The following is a 19,611-nucleotide window of genomic DNA, read 5'->3' as shown; positions in this document are numbered from 1 at the left end:
CATATGATAAAAGTAAGTAAGTCTAGGAAAATGTAATATTTTGTTTAGAAATAGAGTTTTTTTTGTTTGGAGTATAATTTTAAGTCTGTATCTTTTTAAATAAATATTAGCGCTTGGTAAGTTATACAGTGTAGAGTGGAGACAATGAGGATATGTGAAAATCTGGACTAATAAAATATTTTATAAACCATTGAATTTAATGGGCTTGCTCTGTAGCATATGTAGATCTCAGCAACACCTTTAGTCATGGCATGTTTATGTAAGAAGTGATTGAGTGACATGCTGCAGACCCATTCAGCTCTATTTCAAACAGTAAAACAGTGGTCACACTGTTTTATGTTCTCCTGTGCTTTTTTGCTCTTCTGGTTACTTTTTGGGAACTTGTGTTGTTTTGTGTTTGATAGAAGATTGCTGTGTCCAAATCCACAATTACTGAGAATCTTAAAAAATATAAGATGGGTGGCTTGGAAATGGGAGGGAGGGGGATGGCAGTAGTATCTTTGAGGGAGTGTATTAGTTGGAGTAGAAGGTATTAATTTTAAAAATAATTAAAAATTTTAAGATTTGCATTGCTACTACTTGAAACTTTAAGGCCTTGTTAAGGTTGAAAAGTATAAAGGAAGGGAAAGGAATGGAGAATAAGAAGTGGAAGAGAAAAAAACCTGAAAGAAGTAAGAGGGGCACATGTATTATGGTCAGTACTATTCTGCACCACCTTATAGAAACAGTTGTAGGTTATCTTGTTTCTGTAGGGTGTTTAATCTCAGAGCCAGAGGCTATGAATAAATCAGTCTAGACTGGGGAAAGAATGAAATTCTGGTGAGGAAAAATTTCTTAGGTAACCTTGAAACTTTATTTTGATGGATGGTGAAAGTTTTTGGTTATTTAGTTGTAAAACTTGGTCTTCTAGTTCTTCAGTACATTAATATTTAAAAATTCCTTTTGTAAATGACTTTTAAAGAAAATCTTAGGATCAATGGCATACATTTTAGAAAAGATAATCAAATTTCTGAAATAATTCAGAGTATTATTTATGATAGAAATATACCATGTCATGTACAGGTTTGGGTTTCATGAAAAGATTTAAGTAGAAATGAGTAACATGCAAGATTAATATTTTTGGATCTTATTCTCTAGTATCATCTAAACTTGGAAAATTAAAATGTTTTTAGCTAATTATCAAACTCATGTTAATGTTTCTTCTCAGATGATGAAGTTGTTGAGCTTCCAGATTTGGAATACCTACGAACCATGACTCATATAGTCTTTGTAGACTTTGATAACTGGTCAAGCTTTTTTGGTCATCTACCAGGGCATCTTAACCAAGGAACGTTTATTTGGGGCTTTCAAGGTATGGCTAATAAAAAAGACATTTGAAATAACCCCCTCTCCTTCTTTTTCCTCCCTTAAAATATGGTTCACTTTAAAAGGACTACTCTTGAACCTTCCTGAATAGAACATGGGGATATAATTGGAATACTGTCACTTTGCAGTATTTTTTGCAAAGCCACTTTATAGTTACTCTGCTAGAATATTTTTGTTTTTATGTTTCTCTGTGGTAAATGTTAGCTTTATTTGGTAGCACAGAGTTTGTGAATCTTACAGATTGAAAATTTTTTTATTCGGCAGTACAGTGTGCCAGGTACTATACGTAGTACTAATGCATGCTTACTGATTATTGTAGTTTACCTTACTTTTAAAATATATGGAAGTAGGCTGAAAAGTTTATTTTTTCCAAAGTGTAAAACTCAAACAGTAGATTTAGTTTTTGAACTTGAAACTTGTACCTGCAGCACTGAAGTTTTCAACATGCCGTAACTCCCTCTTCAGTTCATTGTTACTACTATTCATAAATATGCAACTTCTATGAATCTCTTTACAAACCATTGATCAAACCTGGCAGAGAGACCTTTGACATATAGAAGTTTAGTATAGTGAGCATCTGATATACTTCATGTTTGACAGGAACAGCATATGAAGAGGAGGATTTGGATTTAATATAGACATGTACTGACTTGGATCATCTTTTTGTACATCTAGCTTTGCAGATTGTCCATTATTTCTATCCACTTGAACAGCTTTGACATATTTGTAAAAAACTAATAAGCTTACATTCATATAGAATGATGCCATTCAAAGAAATTTCTCCACATTACTTCTGATTCTGCTCACTATCCCTATGAGTTTTCAGATGAATAGGCAGATTCAGGGAAGTTGGTCTACTTTCCCAAGAAGGTAAATGCAACAAGGTAGTGACACCTGCACTAGAACTGAATTGTTCTGCATTCTAATATAGTACTTTCCATCTAGAAAAATCTTTTTCTTGCATGTTTTTCATTGATAGAATTTTTAGTTGTATCTAGTGTTCTTTTTCTTCCCTGTTTGACTATCATTTATGTCTTTTCTAAAAATTATAGGAGGAAACACCAATTGGAAGCCTCCACTCAACTGTAAGATCTATAATTATCTGAATAGGATTGGATGTTTCTTCCTTCACCCTCGCTGTAGTAACAGAAAAGATGCTGCTGATTTTGCCATATGTATGCATGTGAGTCATTGTTTTATTTGAAGTGGGATGTGAATGTAGGACCCATTTGGATTTTTTGCCACTTGACTTGTAATGACATGTAGATCATTCTTCAGTGCTATATTTTTGTATAAAATTTTCTGTATCAGGTTCTACTTATGACTAATGAGGGCAAAGGCCCATAGCATACTCATTTACTCCTAGTGGACTCTTAGCTGCATGAAGTAGACTCAGCTCATGCAGCTATCTATGGAATAAGTGGTCAGGTGACACTGTATTTGATGTATGCTAAGACACTTGCACATTTTAACATCTCTGAAATTGAGAGGCACCTTAACAGTCACTGCTGGCCAAGATGGGATTTGCATTTGCCTCTGTCTCTGCCAGTGTTTTAGAAAAACTGCCAACCTGAGATCCTGTTTAAGATAAATTCTCTGCTTAAGGGTTTATGTGTCACATTGATAACAGGAATGTGCTCTGCAAACTTGTTGACTGCTGCTTATGTTTTAAAGCACATTTCTTTTTGCTCCTGTCCAATGCTGATTCATGCAGATTGCCTTACTTACCTTTTTTCTGTGGCAAATTTATTTATTTACCCTTAGATTGAGTGTGTAGTCCTTAGCATTCCAGCTTTATGTTGGAGGGCTCCTATTTAACTCGCTAGACCTTTTTTTTGGTTTCTTAGTGGCACATAAAATAGATGATAATTAATGGCATTTTATCTTTGACTAAGTGTGGTATATTTAATTTGTGAGGGAGATCTTTATATATCATACTTTGGCGGGAGCTGGGAAAAAGCTAAAGCTAATAAATATACCTCCTAGGTATGTGCTCATCCTGAAATAGATGTAACTTGATTTGAAATGCAAATGCTGATTTTTATCAACTTATGCCATTTGTTCCAACTTAGGCTGGCCGTCTAGATGAACAACTACCCAAGCAAATTCCTTTCACCATCCTCTCAGGAGATCAAGGTTTTCTGGAGCTAGAGAATCAATTTAAGAAGACTCAGAGGCCAGCACATATACTAAACCCTCACCACTTAGAGGGAGATATGATGTGTGCCTTGTTAAATAGCATATCTGATTCCACCAAAGGTACGCAGCTGCAGTCACAGTGCAAACCGCCCAAAAGGAGGAGACTCAACTGCTGAGGGAAACCAATAAACTGTCCGTTAGTGAGCTGCTGTCTGCTTACTAAAACATCGTGCTCTCAGACTCCTGTCTTATTTTTTTCCTTATATCACTTTCATTCTTTAGTGTTTTAGAAGAAAGAGACATATTTTTTGGATCCTTAATTGCTCTAATAAGATAAAATTATATTCATGTATATAAAATTATATACACATAAAAAATATATATTCATGGTTTGAAATGTGTTGATACATTTTGGCAAAGCCCAGAACCATATCTTCACTTTGTGTCTGAAATTCCAAATTTATTTTCAGTTTTTCAGAAAGCAAAGTTGCTTATAGATAAAACCAGAAAACAATAAATGTGGCAATACCAAATAAATGAAAGGACCATTTAGAAGATTGACTGACAAAATGAAACCCTGAGAGATACTTTATTTCCTTGGGGTAGGTCCCTCCTGTCCTATCCCTGGAACTTAACACTTTCTTCTCTACCTTTCTGAGATTATTCAATGAAAGGACATGTTGATACCCACTTTCACTAACCCAATGTTTAGATGTGATTCTGGGGATTCACATGTTGTTTTTGTTTATTTTTTCATAATTTTTGAAATAAATGTGGATAGAAGACAATGAAAAAATAATTTTTAAACATTCTAATTTATAACCATGAATGAATGACCTCAATGAGAAACTATTTTTTGGCATTTTTTATTATATGCCTTTACATTTTCCAGCTCTGCTCTCCTCCTAGTTATTTTTTTCTTAGAGCCACATTTTCATTGAAAACCCATTCTGAAGAACTTTGCTGTAATCACTTCTAACAGTGGATCAATTCACTTCTGCAAAGTTAGGAATCGTTGGTGTATAAACCCAACTGTGCTCTTTAAAGGAAGAATCAGTTCTGTGTATGTTATGCCTTAGTATTGAGTTTTATCTCCCTATTCTGTAATTTTTTTTTTATCCACTTGCTTTTTCTGTCTGGCTACTACTGCTTTTTTTAATCTTTTTTCTTTCACTCTTTTACTGTCCCTCCTCCGATCCCTAACAACATCTGCTAACATCCTTCTAAAACACTTAAATTTTTACCTTTGACACCCTAAGCCAACCCAACCCCCTTTTCCTCCTCCTCCTGTGCTCCTGCTTTTGGTAGCATTTCTTTTGTAACTTACAATGTGAAACCTTTTGTGGAGAGGTAGGTCTGCTTGGGTGTGTTAGAGTTGGAGGCAAGACCCAGGTTTTGTCATACGCTGATTGTTCCCTTCTGAATGCCTCTTATGCTCTAGGTATTTCTTTTTAGTCATTCATAATCTGTGCTCTTTTGAGTTTACTGCTTTTTGGGGCACATGTGTACTTTATCCTGAAAGTTTGTGAAATGCAGTGCATGGGCTTCAATTCAGATGCTGACTCTGCTGCTTCCTAACTACGTGATTTTAGGCAAGTTACTAAACTTTCCCGAACTTCATTTTTCCTGTCTGTAAGGTATACGAATAAGTGCTATCAGTGTTTAGCATAGCATATAAAGCTCTGTGGTGTTCAATAAATAGGTATTTTTTTAAGTATTTCTAGATTAATGTTTATTCATAGGATAGATTCCTTTTGGTAGACCCAACTGTTTTACCTTTATGATAAATACAAGATTCTGTGACCATAAGGGAATTAAGGGAAGGCTGCTCTCTGGGTACTGGGCACTTGGATTTTCCCTTAGAACTGTGGTTCTCAGCCTTGACTGCCCATTGGCATTATCTGAAGAGCCTTAAAAAGTGCTAATGCCTGGACCCCATCCCCAGAGATTCTGCTGTAACTGGTCTGGGGTGCAGTCTGGGTTTTGGGATATTTAAAGGCTCCTTGATCTTTTACAGTTTTTAAAGGATGCTGAGAACCCCTGGTGTACAGTGGCAACAGTAACCTGCTAAATAGCTATTTTTTTTAACTACTACCATAAAAAGAAAATATGATTTCTAGCTACTTTTTTTTCTAGTTTTTCTTTCCAATTTCTTTTTCTTGTGGTAAAATAATACATGAGGTTTGCCACCTTAGCCATTCTGAAGTGTATGTTCAGTGGTATTATCTACATTTACATTGTTGTGCAGCCATCATTACCATCTGTCCCTGGAACTCAAAATCTTGCAAAACTGAAACTCTATAGCCATTAAACAGTAACTCCCTCTTCCCCTTTCCCCAAGTCCATGACAACCACCATTCTACTGCCTGTCTCTCATTTTGATTAGACTACATACTTGATGTAAGTGAAATTATACAGCATTTGTCTTTTTGTTACTGGCTTCTTTCACTTAGCATAATGTCCCCAGGTTTTATCCATGTTATAACATATCAGAATTGATACAGAATTTACAAATTAAATACTGTAATTCTTGTTGGACCTTTAGGGTAAATTTGGTTACCACAAGAATACCAGGATAACTCCCTTCACCTCGCTTAGCGCAGTGTTCCTATCTTCAGATTTGACACACAGACAGTTTCTTAAGGCAGTATGATTTTGGGGTAGAAAGCAGTGGACCCTTTTGATAATCTGATGAAAGCTTTCTATAGCTTTTTCCCCAAAAGGAACATACTATACAATATTACATACAACTTTGGGTCGTTTGTGGTTTCAAGGCTCCTAGGACCTTGTTGTATCTGTTTGGTTTATGCCTTCATTTTGGAATTCATGGGATGGAGTCATTAAGTATGGTTGGTATCTATTTTGCCATACTAATTACACAGATTTTTAAAGCCATCCTAAAAATTGGACATAAAATTTTACCCATGCTGTGAAAGTATGGAGGATTGAAATAGCATCATGCTCTTGAATAGGTATTACATAAAATTACTGTTAAACTTAATTCTACAAGTCTCTCTGCCTGTTGTTTCCTCCTCAGCTTGTTTGTTAATGAGAGTATAGGTTGCTGCTTTGGGCACCATCCAAAAAATCTGTTTGATACAATTAATTCTGTTTAAGTTACTGAAAGTAGGATACTGAAAACAATAATTTTGTCTATTCTACAGGTGGGGCTGATTGAGGCAAAGAAAACCTTTTAAAATATTTGCAACCTAGTGTGAAGATAATGCTTGTGATTCACACCTGCACTATTGCCTTAGGCCTTTTATGCAATGATGAATTGTTTAGGCCAGTTAAGACATGCTGCTGTTGACTGGCCTTGACTTTGAAAGTGTAATAACAGAAACCTAAGGTGTTTTCTCTTTGTTCCTAATGTCTTAAGACATAATTTTTGTTTTTTCAATTGCAATGTTTTATTCCCCTAAAACATTGTAGAAGTGTATATAACAGATTGTAGAAAAAGCAATAGTATTTTTTGCTAGAATGGCAAAAGATGACTTGTTATAACAAATGTTTGCAGCAAAGGAATATATATAAGTAAAATACAATGATTTTTATTTATAAATATTTAATTTTTAGATGTATGTTTTAAGTTTTTACATACTTTAATAGAAGCAAATATGTCCTTATGACTTGTACTTAATTGTTTAAACCCTGATTCAGTCACTATGATATATGTATGTTGATTTAAATGTAGTGTTAAAAGTAGTGAGTCAAATGCTAGATCACCAATAGTACCATAGTTCAGATTTTAAGTGACTTTTTACAATACCTGGTCAGTCATGTCATTTTAATAAAGCCTGTGGTTTCTCATTATGAAAGCATATACGATACCAGGTAAGTGAGTTTGTGCAATGCAGAGGCATTGTTAATTTAAACCAATGGTATCTATAGAGATAAATGCATATGATTTTCAAAATACAGAAGAGTTTTATCACCATTTAAAAAAATATTAAGATGATTTTGTGCAAATGAAACTTTGGAGTTTGTTTGCTAGATGGAAATAAACATACCAGCTTTTTAAAATTTCCAGTTTTTTTAATACTAGAATTCTATATTTCCTCAATAGTTACATTAAAAGAACTTTTTCAAGTAATTTTTTTGAATAATATAGACCTAAAAATTGAATTTTCCTTCATTAGATTTTAGTTTTTTCTTGATTTAAGTAATATTTGGTAAGCGTTTTGGAGAAACCAACCTATCGGGAAAGTGGTGTAGTGTAATACTAGTGAGTTGTAATTAGTAAGTGTGGGTATGAGAGAAATCATTGAAACTACTGTTTGAGAATACTTAAGTTATGGCACAGTAATTTTCACAAATACATTTGCATTTGTGGATTCTGCCTTACAGAATGTGACAGTGATGATAACATGGACATAAAAAGTCCTTTAATAAAAGGAGAAGAATTCAGTTCCACAGAAGGTAACCTAATAGAGTTAAACCTTTTCCTTACTTGACTGTATATGTATGGTTTGGGTTTTCTCCCTCTCTCCTTTCTCCCCTCTACTCCCTCCTACCCCTGAGTTTGAAGAATATTTTTCCTCATATAGATAATAAGCAAAATGTTCTCACATAAGATGATTTAGGGACAATACTAGTTTAGGAGGCTAGAAAGGAATCAGCCAGTTACAGCCTTTGGACCCAATCCAGTCTGCCCCCTGATCCTGTAAAGTCTTGCTGGAGCGCAGCCACACCTTTGTTTCAGTACTGTCTGCGCTGTTGCTTTCACATTTCAAGAGCAAGTTTGAGTAGTTGTGACAAAAGAAGTGCAGACCACCCCCACCATTCCCAAGAGCCGAAAGTAATTATTTTCTGATCTATTGCAGAAAAAATTGACTAACTTAGATAAGGAGATTTTATTTTCCTAATTTGTATTTATTGTGAGTAGTAGTAAGACTATTAAAATTTATACAGTAGAACTATGAACACAAGGACTTACATCTAAGTATTAATGGACAGTTTCTATAAATTAACAAATCTCTCTCATTAAAGAAGTTATTCCCTTCCATAGGTTAAAGAAAACTTTATGTCTTCCTTCACAGTAAGTCATTTGCTAGTAGTACCACTATTTGGTTGTGTCATGTGCCCATTTCTTATTTTGGTTTTTCCATAACACTGCTTTTTAATAGTCATGGAGAAAAATAAAACAATAATTTTAGAAAGTACTTGACTGAGTAAGTTGAAGCTATTACGTGGGTATCTTTGACATTAAAGGACAAAATAGGAGTCTTTATATACATTCCAACATAGTATTTGTTGGAGATTTGAGAGTGGGAATGTGGCGCCTAGAAGTAGGGAGGGAAATGAGGCTGACAGGCACAGAGTGGTCCATCCTGTTTGTTTTCTATGTATTTGCTTGATCTCTAATGATGCAAGTAGTTGACTAAGAGCATACTAGAGCTTTGTGCTATTAGGAGTTGGGAAATTCAAGTCTGGCAGTGGAATTGATTCATCCATTCAGTGAAGTAGACAACTGTAATCTTTCCCTCATATAGCCAGAATTCAGTGGTTAAACAAAGTTGGCAGTAAATCTACAGCAGAATTGAAAGCAAGTTTTTTGGTCAACATATTTTCCCAACATGGTCTTGTAAGGTCTAGCTCAGTGCTTAGCAGCCACATAATGATGAGTTAAACAAATGAAGGAACTTCTGTTAGTTTTAAACAAAAACTGCCAGCTAACTTGTTTATCAGGGTGACTAAAAGATAAACAGTATAAACACTGCTGAGCATCCAAATAGTTGAGACTTTGCAACCTTTATTTGCCACCCATGACTGATCTCATAGAAAATGCCAAACAAAAATATAACTTTTAAATGACCACATTTGGGAGAAGCCTTCACAGTTTTGTGCGCTCCTGGCTAAAGCAGGAAATCTGAAATATGTGTAACTGAGTATGTATCAGAATTGCTAGAATTTTATCAGTGTGGTATATTTTACGGTTTGGAGATTGAGAGTTTTTGTTTTTATAATTTTTTAGTTTGGAAAAGGATCATTAAAAAATTCAAGAAAAGATATGTTAAACTTTTAAGTAGTTGATCACATGAGGTAGGGGCATAATGCTCTAAATCCAAGAAAAATTGGAGGGGTATTATGTGTGTGTTTCATTTCCTGATGCTTTGTATAAAGTAAGTGTGACAAGCTCACAGTGTTCTGTGTAGGTTAAAGAACATGATCTTCTCTGCACCTTCTCTAATACTCTTCTGTTTCCCTCTCCTTTTCACCCAATAAGAGCTACCTCAAATATGATTTCTTAGGGTAAACCACATAAAATTGCCATTTTGTAAACAATTTTGTATGGTCAATGCCTCTCCTAGATTTTTCTTCTTTGTAGAGAACTAACTTCTGTTTCCTATAGGCTCCTTTGTACTATCCCAATGGATGTAAAAAAATTTGTCTACGTTGCTCATCCTCCCCAGACTATAAGCTCCTCAAGGAGTAGGATCATGTTTTGTTTATCTTTATTTCAGCAGCATCTAACATAGTGTTTGGCACAAATGATTGTTTGCTGAATGAATAAACTTAATAAACTTAACAAAGCAACATTTGAGAGCTACTACAACCCATCTGTCTGTAACTGGATAAGGGACATGAACACAGAGTCTGTTTGACTGAGAGAATATTAGGTGATCTTGTTGTCCCTGCAACATGGTGTTCTACCCAGAACTGACAGCAAAACTCAGAAAGTTTAAATAAATTCTTGGTCTCTTCTCATTTCTTCCCTTCCTGATACAACAATAAATGTTTGAAAATGTTGGCAGAAGGCAGGATAAGTTGGCCTCTGGCTTTTTATTTTGAGGAAAAGCAGTTTCCCTCAGGTCTGCGTCCCTTCCTCTGTGATTTGTTTCAGTCTTTGTCGATCTCTGTAGACCAGTATCATATTCTGACTACCCAGGGCAATCATAAAGGTCCTATATAATCTATTTCAGATACTAGACATGGGAAATGGAGGTCACATAATGTGGTAATGAATAGTGCAGTCTTTGGATTTGGACTGCCTGGATTAAAACTCATCTCTGCCACTTACATGTTATGTAATGCTGGGCAAATCACAATTTCACTGTGTGTCAGTTTCCTCATTTTAAAAATGAAAATACTAGTATACCTATCTTAACTAGAATAACCTGGCACACAGTAAGCAGTATATGTATTGTTGTTGATATTATTGTGATTTTGATGATTATTATTTACTGTTACCTGCACCTAAGGTCTGCTCCAGAAGTATGCCTATATAACAGAGGTATTCTGGCTCAGATCACTGGAAAAGGAGGAGGACAGCATTATGTGAATGGTGGCCAAGGCAAAACTGTCTTTCTGTAAATGTCAGTAATTTGCCCTAGAGTTTGTTCAATTAATAGCGGTCATCAATATAAATATTAATATTATAATATAACATAAACAGTAAAACTCCATATTGCAGCTGGTTTAAATAACAAAGAAAGAATAAGAGACTAGTGTGTTCATTTTGAATTCAGTTAATGTTTTTGAAATATCCAATACTTCCACAGCTGCTTTCAGTCTTAACTTGTGAGAGTCAGAATATTCTCTTCATTTTACATAAAAACTTAAGTGTTCTAAACATTAAGTAATGTGCCTTCAGAGTCACAGCCTCAGAATGACTGGGGCTTGATTCATATGCAGGTCTAACTCCTTAGTTCTTTCTACCGCTGTAATTACCTCTTGAAGAGAATGGAATTGAGGCAGAGAGAAAGGAGAGTAAGAGAAACATGGACTTAACCATATAAAAGAAAAACAAAGACATTGCACAGATGTTCTTTGTTTCTTCATATAGCTTTGAGACTTTCATGTCAACCAGGATTCCCTTTTGCATTTCTCGTAGGGCAGGTCTACTAGTAACAAACTCTCTTAGCTTTTGTTTATTTGGGAATATCTTTATTTCTCCTCCATTCTTGAAGAATAGTTTTTCTGGATATAGACTTGTTAGTTGACTTTTTTAAATTTCTGTGCCAGGATTTTTCTTTCTGGGAAGTCTTTGATAATAAATTCATTTTCTTTAATACATAGGTATTCAGATTTTGTTCCATTTTGTGACAGTTTTGGAGAGTTATGTTTATCAAGAAATTTATCCATTTTATCTTAGTTGTCAAATGCACCAATATAGAGTTGCTTATAATAGTATTCCATTATTCTATACTTTTTGATGTAGGATCTGTGGTGACATCTCCTTGTTTGTTTTTGTTTTTGGTCATTTTTGTTTTTCTTGATCAGTCTAACTAGATGTTAATTGATTTATTTAATCTTTTCAAGGAATTAACTTTTCTCAGTTGATAGTTTCTCTCTTTTCAGTCTGCTCTTCTCTTTATGTCCTTCCTTCTACTTTGGGTTTATCTTTCTATATTAAGATTTTTGTGGTTTTCTAATATAAACATGAAAAGGTGTATATTTCCCTCTAAGCCAGAGTCAGCAAGCTTTTTCTGTAAAATACCAGGTGGTAATTATTTTGGGCTTTGTGGGTTCTATTGTGTCTGTTACAATTACTCTATTATAGCATGAAAGCAACCATATGTGTATAAACAAGTTAATGTGAATGTGTCCAAAAATTTTATTCACACAGATTGCCACTGTACTGGATTTGGCCCACAGACTGTAGCTCAACAACTCTCTACTTCTGTAGTGTTACACAAATTTTCGTATCTTGTATTTTTGCTATAATCAGTTTGAAATATTTTCTGATTTTCCTTATATTTTCTTCTTTGACCCATTGGCTTTTTATACATATATTGTTTAGTTTCCAAATATTTAAACGTTTTATTATTCACTTTTAATTTTGTGGTAAGAGAATATACTTCGCAAAATTTAAATCTTTTGAAATTTATTGAGGCTTTTGTGGCCCAACGTGGTGTGTCTTGGTGAACATTTCCATATGCATGTGTTTTCTGTGTTTATTAAGTAAAATACTTTATAAGTATCAATTAGGTCAAGGTGGTTAATAATATCAGGTCTTCTTTATCCTTACTGATTTTTTTATCTAATTGATCTATCATTGCAGTAGGGACAATGAACTCTTCATCAATGATTGTGGATTTTTCTCTTTAGTTCCGTTGGTTTATACTTTTGAAGTTCAGTTTTTTAATTGCACATATATCTTGGATGTGTCTTCCTAATGAACTGACCTGTTTATCATTATGAAGTGCTCTTTATGTCTGATAACACCTTTTATCATGAAATCTTTCTTCTCTGATGTTAATATAGACATTCAAGCTTTCTTATTCATGTTTACATGGTATGTACTTTTTATCCTTTTTATTATAAAATGTTTTTATTGAAAGTACATTTGCTATAGACACAATAAGATTTGATCTTTTTTGATTTACTGCAATCTCTACTTTTTAATAATGGATTTGTTAGTACATAAGCATTTAACGTAGTTTCTTCTTATATAATTGGATTCCTGTCTGCCATTTTGTTCTCTTTGTCCCTTCTTTTGCTTCTTAGTTCCTTTTTTACCCTCTTTTGGATTATTATATTTATATTTTATTCTACTTTATGTATTTAGTGCTTACTATTTTAATATACTTATTGACTATTTTTAACCTATTACATTGATTTTTATGATTTCTCTAAAGATTACTAAATGATCATTGCTTTTTTACCTTGTGCTGAGTGCTACTCTGCTTTTTATCCAAAATGTAGAAAGAAACCTTCCAACACTATAGGTCAGTTTACCTACTGCCCTCAACTCTCCTAAGCTTTAGTTTTCATGTATATTACATTTATGTGTGTTATAAACTCTACACGATACTATTTTTTGCTTTAAAAAGTGTTGTAAATTTTAAAAAAAAGAAAAATATATAGTCTTTTATGTTTACCCATTAGTTGTTATTTCCAGTGACATTCATTCTTTTCAGTAGATTAGAATTTCCATCTGGTGTCATTTTTCTTTAGCCTAAAAAAACTCCTTTCAATTTTATGCCTTTTATATTGTAATGCAGTTTTGCTAGTGATGAATACCCTGTTTTTGTTTATATGAAAATATCTTTATTTTTTCTGGACTTTTAAAGGGTATATTTTCTGGTTTTAGAATCTGGTTGACTGCACTTTAAAGATGTCATTCTGTGCTCTTCTGGCCTCCATTGTTTGTCATGACAAGTCACCATAATTTGTAATATTGTTTCCCTATATATAATATGTCATTTTTTTCCCTCTTGCTTTCAGTAATTCTTTGGTTTTGATCAATTTTTCATAAAGTCCCTGGATGTGGTTGTCTTTGTATCTATCCCACTTGGAGTTTTCTTAGCTCTTTATATCTGTTTATAAAATTCCCCCAATTTCATAAATTTCCAGCCTTTTTTAAACAATTTTTTGCAACGTTTTCTGTCTTATTTTCTTTTGGAACTCCAGTTATACATGTTAGGTGGCTAAAATTTACCCAAAGGCTTATTCATTCTCTTCCAATATTTCTTCTCTCTGTTTTTCGTATTGGATAATTTCTGTTGCTCAACCTTCAAGTTTATTGATGCTTCTTTCTGCCGTCTCCTTTGTGAACTTCAGCTAGTGAATATTTCATCCCAAATTTTGTATTCTCAGTTCTAAAATTTTTAGTTAGTTGTTTTTCATAATTTTCATTTCTCTGTTGAGATTTCTTAACCATTTATCCTAACTTCTTGAAAATAGAACTTTTCTAAAATCCTTCTCTGCTAATCCAAAGAGCTTGATTATCTTGGAGGCTATTACTTGTTGACAGTATGATCTTCCTCTTGACTCTGAGGTTATATTTCTTATTTCTTTATAAGCCAAGTGATTTTTGATGTATACTGGATGTTATCGATGTATATTACAGATTCTCTGGATTCTGTTATCTTCATCTAAGGAAGGTTGGTTGTTTTTTTTCCCCCCTTAACTTGCAAGACTCAAACTCCAAACTCTGCCTCCTCCACAGAAGGCAACAATTAAAATTGCTTTCTTTTTTTTTTTTTTTAAGCTTTCCAACTGTTTTTCATTGAGAATTTTGAATCCTCTCCTGTGTACATGCAATTCAGATGTCAACAAAGGATTTATAAAGTTGGAGGATCTCACTTGTGTTGCTTTCTTGTTTCTGCTGGAATTCTCTTCGTATCGTTGAAACCCATCCACCTACCTACCACCCACCCCCAACTTCATTTTCCAACTTTTTTGACTTTGACTGCTTAGGCCACAGAGTTTGACTTTCTGCCAAAATTCTGCCTTCTTTTTCCACAAGGACTGAGGAATGCCCTAAGGCAGCAGAAAACCATAAAGCTGTAAATTTAGTCCTTTGCAGTTTGCCATCAGTGATCAGTTTCTGTCCTGTTTCTGATGTTTGTTGCTGTCTAGTGCCTTAAATAGTTCATAACTGTTATCTCTGGGACGGTTAGTCCAGTGTGCTAGTTCACTATTAGTGGAAGTGGAACCACTTAGTTGGTTTTTGTTTTTATCATCTTTTTAACTGGCACATGTAATTCATATAAACTCAGTGAAGACATTAAAGTTTTTGTACTTAGTTCCATTTCATTCTTAGCTTTCTCTTTTTACTTTTTAAATTGGTTTGCAAGTTATATTGCTTCTAAGCTGCCTAACATATTTATAATTGGAGTGCCAAAAGAAAATAACTTTTCTAAGAGGCTTCCCTCTTCTAGTTACTTTCCCTGCACTCCTTCCCAAAGGTTAGTAGCCACTTGCATGTCTGGAAACACTACTTTAGTAGTACTTGGTTTGGAACTATCTAAATGAGATCATATAGACCACCACTGTCCAATAGAATTTTCTATAATGATGAAAATATTTCTATAATGATGACAATCTTTATCTGTACCAGTATGGTTGCTAATAGTCACCTATAGCTCTAAGCACTTGAAATGTGGCTTAACTGAGGAATTGAACCTTAAATTTTATTTAATTTTGATTAATTTAAATATAAATAGCTACATATAGTCAGTGTCCATCATATTGTACAACATAAGTTGGTCTATATTCTTTTTGTGTTTGGATGCCTTCAATCATCGTTTTACATATTTATCTACATGTTAGCCTGTGGCCTTGGTATGTTCATTTCAATACCTGTATAATATTCTGTTGTTATGTGTATATCATAGTTCATCTATTACAAACATTTGCTTTGTACTTTTTGGCATCTACAAGTAATTCTCATACATGTCTCTTGGTGCACGTATGTCCATGTTTCTGGGAATATATACCTAGGAATGGAATTTAATGGTATTTTCTGTGTTAAGCTATAGCAGATAATGCCAGATTGTTCTTCCAAAGTGGTGTGCCAATTTCTTTTGTTCCAGTATTGTATATGGGTTCCCTTTGATCTACATCTTTACTAATCACTGAAATTATTTAGTCTTCTTAATTTTAACTAGTGGTAGGTATGTACTGATATTTCTGTGTGGTTTCAATTTACATTTTTCTGGTGAGTAATGTTTATTGACCATTTTGACATACTCCTTTGTTAGTGCCTTTTCACATCTTGACAGTTTTCTTTTAGATTATCTTTTTGTTGACTTTTCGGGTTGAGAAATCTTTCAGTTCTTTCTGGGTACAAGTTCCATATATTGCAAATATTCTCTTCCACTCTGTCTTGCCTTTTTACTCGTTAGTGGTGTCTTCTCATGGATAGAAGTAATTTTAATACATTCCAAATTACCATTCTTTGCCATGTTTTTTGAATTCTGTTTAATAAATCTTTTCTTACACTAAGGTCATGAAGATACTCCCTTGTATTATCTCCCAGAAGCTTTGTTGTTTTGCCTTTCATGGTTATATATATATATATATATAAAGTAAATCTGAGGTTTTTTTGTGTATTCTATAAACTAGGGGTAAAATTTTACTTTTTCCATATTGCCTACCAATTGACCCACCACTATTTATTAAAATTACCCTCTTTGCCTTCTGTTCTCCAGTGCTACCTTTGTCACAGATAAGTTTCCATATATGTATGAGCTATGTTGTTCCTTTGGTCTATTACCTATTATTGCACTAGTACCACACTCTTAGTTAACTGTGACCTTATATGGTTTCATATCCTGTACAAGTCTCGTCACCTTGTTCTTCTTTGCTAAGAGCATCTTGGCTTTTCTTTGAATTTCCTCATCCCTTTGAATTCAGGCCACTCACTGACCTGGAATTTAGCTTTAGTTTAACACACAGCATGTACTAGCCTGTAGTATTGGAAATTACAGACAATATAACACCAGTGCCTGAGCTCAGAGGAAGGTGCAGATGCATGTTAGATCACTGGTGTCTGGGACAGGTAGGCTCAGAGAAATTGTAGAACGGATGGGATGAGAGAAATCTGGTGTGAGAAGCTAGTGAAGGCCAAGAAATTGATGCCTAATTCTACCCTCCTGGGCTGTACCATCATTCTCAGAGAGGAAATAGAGAAATATCTGTGAACCCCAAAATATCTATCTTATTCACTGTTATAGGCTTGTTCCTGGGATATAGCAGGCATTCAACGACTGTTTGTAAAATGAGTGCATATGTGTATATATGTTTCTCAGAAGACAGGATAAAGCCATGAGTTTAACTCTGCCTTAGATGCTAGAAAGCGTAAAATTTTAATAGCCTGTGAGATTTTGCCATTTCATGGTTTTGTGTTGCTATTTCTATTTTAAGTGTATATGCATTAATTCAATTCTTTTTGGAAATAAATAGATCTTTTTTTTTTAATGTTGAATCTAGTGATTACCTGTGAGTCTAGAACTTTTTCTACATCCTTAAATGGAGTTAACTTACAGGTTCCTTAGCACATTAAGCTTACATATTATAATTCAATTTGAGATTATATCCAGATTCTCATTTTACAGTGGAGAAACTGCCAAGTTATCTTGTTTCTTAAATTTGTATTTCCTTTTTAAAAAGGCAGATGTAGTTAATGAGACTTATATACAGGACATGTTTATTAGTTTTCTGCACGATTAAAATTCTGTCTTTTAATGCAGATGTGGAATTAGAAGAAGCTATTAGAAGAAGTCTTGAGGAAATGTAATTAAAGATACTACCACACGACATCAAGTGGCCTTGAAGATACTTGGGATAAATTCTTGAAATTTGTTTTCTAAAGATGAGATCTCTACTAGGACAAATGCATTTGAAAAGATGCTTTTTTTGCTTTTACATATTTGCCTTGTATTTTTGTGCTTTTTTGCAAAAGTGTACAGAGGAATCGAATACGTTAATGCAAATATAAATCGTGTATTTCTAGTATAGATATTACAGTTTGCCAGTTAACTTTGAACTTACATGTTTAGTTATAAGAATTAAAAAATAGAAAAGCTTTTGACTTGTTTATGTGTTTCGCAGGTAGCATTATTTCCTTAATTTTATTTGTACTGTTTAGATCATTCTAGTTTATTTTTTTAGTAGTGAAAATGAATATAAATAAAGTTGTCATAATTCAGTTTTTCTCTTAAATTCTACTTCTCCTGTGGCACTAATATATACTACCTTTGAGATCTCTGTGATTTTCAGAAGAAGAGTAATGGAAACTGATCATGGAAACAGATTAAAAATTTTGCCAGCAGTGTTCTTTGTGGGTTTCACTCAGCTATATATTCCTGTTTTAATTAGAGCAGCACAGTGCTGGAATAAGAACAAATACATACTAATTTCATTATTAAAAGGAAACCTTGTCTGTTGCTTTTACTTGCTTAGATTTTTATGTGATGTGCATTATCTACTGTTTAAAGGGAATGATTCAAAATATTTGCATAGAATTAAACTTATTTTTAATAATAGTCCTTTTATATATATGTTTTTGTAAACATAATATTCTTCAAAAAATAATGTTGAAGATCTACTCAGGAATAATTTCCTTAGTCCTTTAAATTTTTTATTTCATATGGAAGTATCTTCATTTTAGTAATTCATTATTAGTTTCTTATATTTGGTGGCACATATTTAATTTTTAAATGTTGAGGCTTCATTGTGAATAAAAATCATTAAATAATTAGAAGGCTAAGAGGCGCTTTCCTATCTTTGTGTATATGCTTCATGTTTTTTGAACAGAAATGTCATCCCTAAAAATTTTGAATAGTCATTACTTACACCAAACTTAAAATTTTCCAGAAATATAAATTTTTCTATAAGATTGGAAAAAAGTTATGGCTAAAATTTTGTTCTTTTTCTGCAACTAGATATTTTAGTGTAAAATAACATTACTTTTTAAAATTACTATTGTCTTTCCAATCCACATTGAAATCTAATTTGTTTTTATTTTTTAAGAGGCCAGTTTTGTCCCACCTGCTTGCATTTTTTTCTTGTAGGCATTGTAGCTTGAGAGTTCACCAGTCTAGTTGTTCAAAGTGGGCACACTGTATTTTTAATTTGTATGTGAAGTGGTTGAGCAAGGCTTTGGGAGGTGACCATTGTTGACCCGACCTTAAAGACACATGCAGGAACTTGCTCAGTAGTGTGGAGCAGAAAGGCCATTCCAGAAAGAAAAGTGGTCAGGCAGATGTAGGGAGAAGGAGACATCTCCTTGCCAGAGGTGCCACACACGCATGGGATGTGCACCGATGTTCTATTAATAAGCTTTTGTGATGTGTGTGGTAAAGAATAACTGAAGCTTTTCATATGACACAAAAGGGGTATTTCAACATGACCCTTAAAAGGTAATTGAATTGTTTAATGTTCTAATTAATGTCACTATTTCTACTTGTTAAACAATTAAAATCATTTTTAAATTACTTCATAATTTGAACTTAATTTAGACAGGAGGATAAGTAATCTGTGGTATTATAGAAAGTTATTAAATTACCAAAAGTAAATGTTTCTAACTGACCAAGATGCGTATCTTTGTTACATCATTCATTCATTCAGTACTCACAAAGCATTTTATTGAGTACTTAACAATGTGCTGTTCCAAGCACTTGAGGTAAACCACTGAGTAAAACAAAGCCCATACTCCTTTATGGACTCTACCTGGGGGTAGTTGGATAGAGTGTTAGACAGTAAGTATATCCAAGGTGATAAGCGTGATGAAAGAAAATAGGGAAGGCAAAGATAAATAGCATAGGGCAGGGGGCTTGCTTTTTAAATAGATGGTCAGGAAAGATCCAGACCAGAGCTTGAGCAAAGACCTAAGGAAGGTGAGGGAGTGAGCCGTGCAACTGTGGGGAAGTGTTA

The 19,611-nt window shown here is 33.8% G+C and overlaps 1 protein-coding gene across 3 annotated transcripts in view; it reads left to right on the top strand.

Annotated features, from left to right (window-relative positions):
* Positions 1-19,172, top strand: part of ZNF451 (zinc finger protein 451) — a 70,995-nt gene extending 51,823 nt beyond the window's left edge. For 2 of the 3 annotated variants that reach the window (XM_017661014.3, XM_073225074.1), the window contains exons 11-15: positions 1,208-1,351; positions 2,418-2,548; positions 3,438-3,624; positions 7,852-7,923; positions 17,427-19,172. In XM_017661014.3, the coding sequence (XP_017516503.2) occupies positions 1,208-1,351; positions 2,418-2,548; positions 3,438-3,624; positions 7,852-7,923; positions 17,427-17,473 (581 nt within the window). In that variant the 3' untranslated portion in view covers positions 17,474-19,172. The remainder of the gene's footprint in view (positions 1-1,207; positions 1,352-2,417; positions 2,549-3,437; positions 3,625-7,851; positions 7,924-17,426) is intronic. The other variant, XM_017661015.3, reaches the window with a different exon arrangement.
* The last annotated feature ends 439 nt before the right edge of the window (positions 19,173-19,611 follow it).

Source organism: Manis javanica, chromosome 16, assembly GCF_040802235.1.
Source record: "Manis javanica isolate MJ-LG chromosome 16, MJ_LKY, whole genome shotgun sequence".
NCBI lineage: Eukaryota > Metazoa > Chordata > Mammalia > Pholidota > Manidae > Manis > Manis javanica.
The sequence above is the reverse complement of the archived record's forward strand: the minus strand, read 5'-3'. Positions and strand labels throughout refer to the sequence as shown.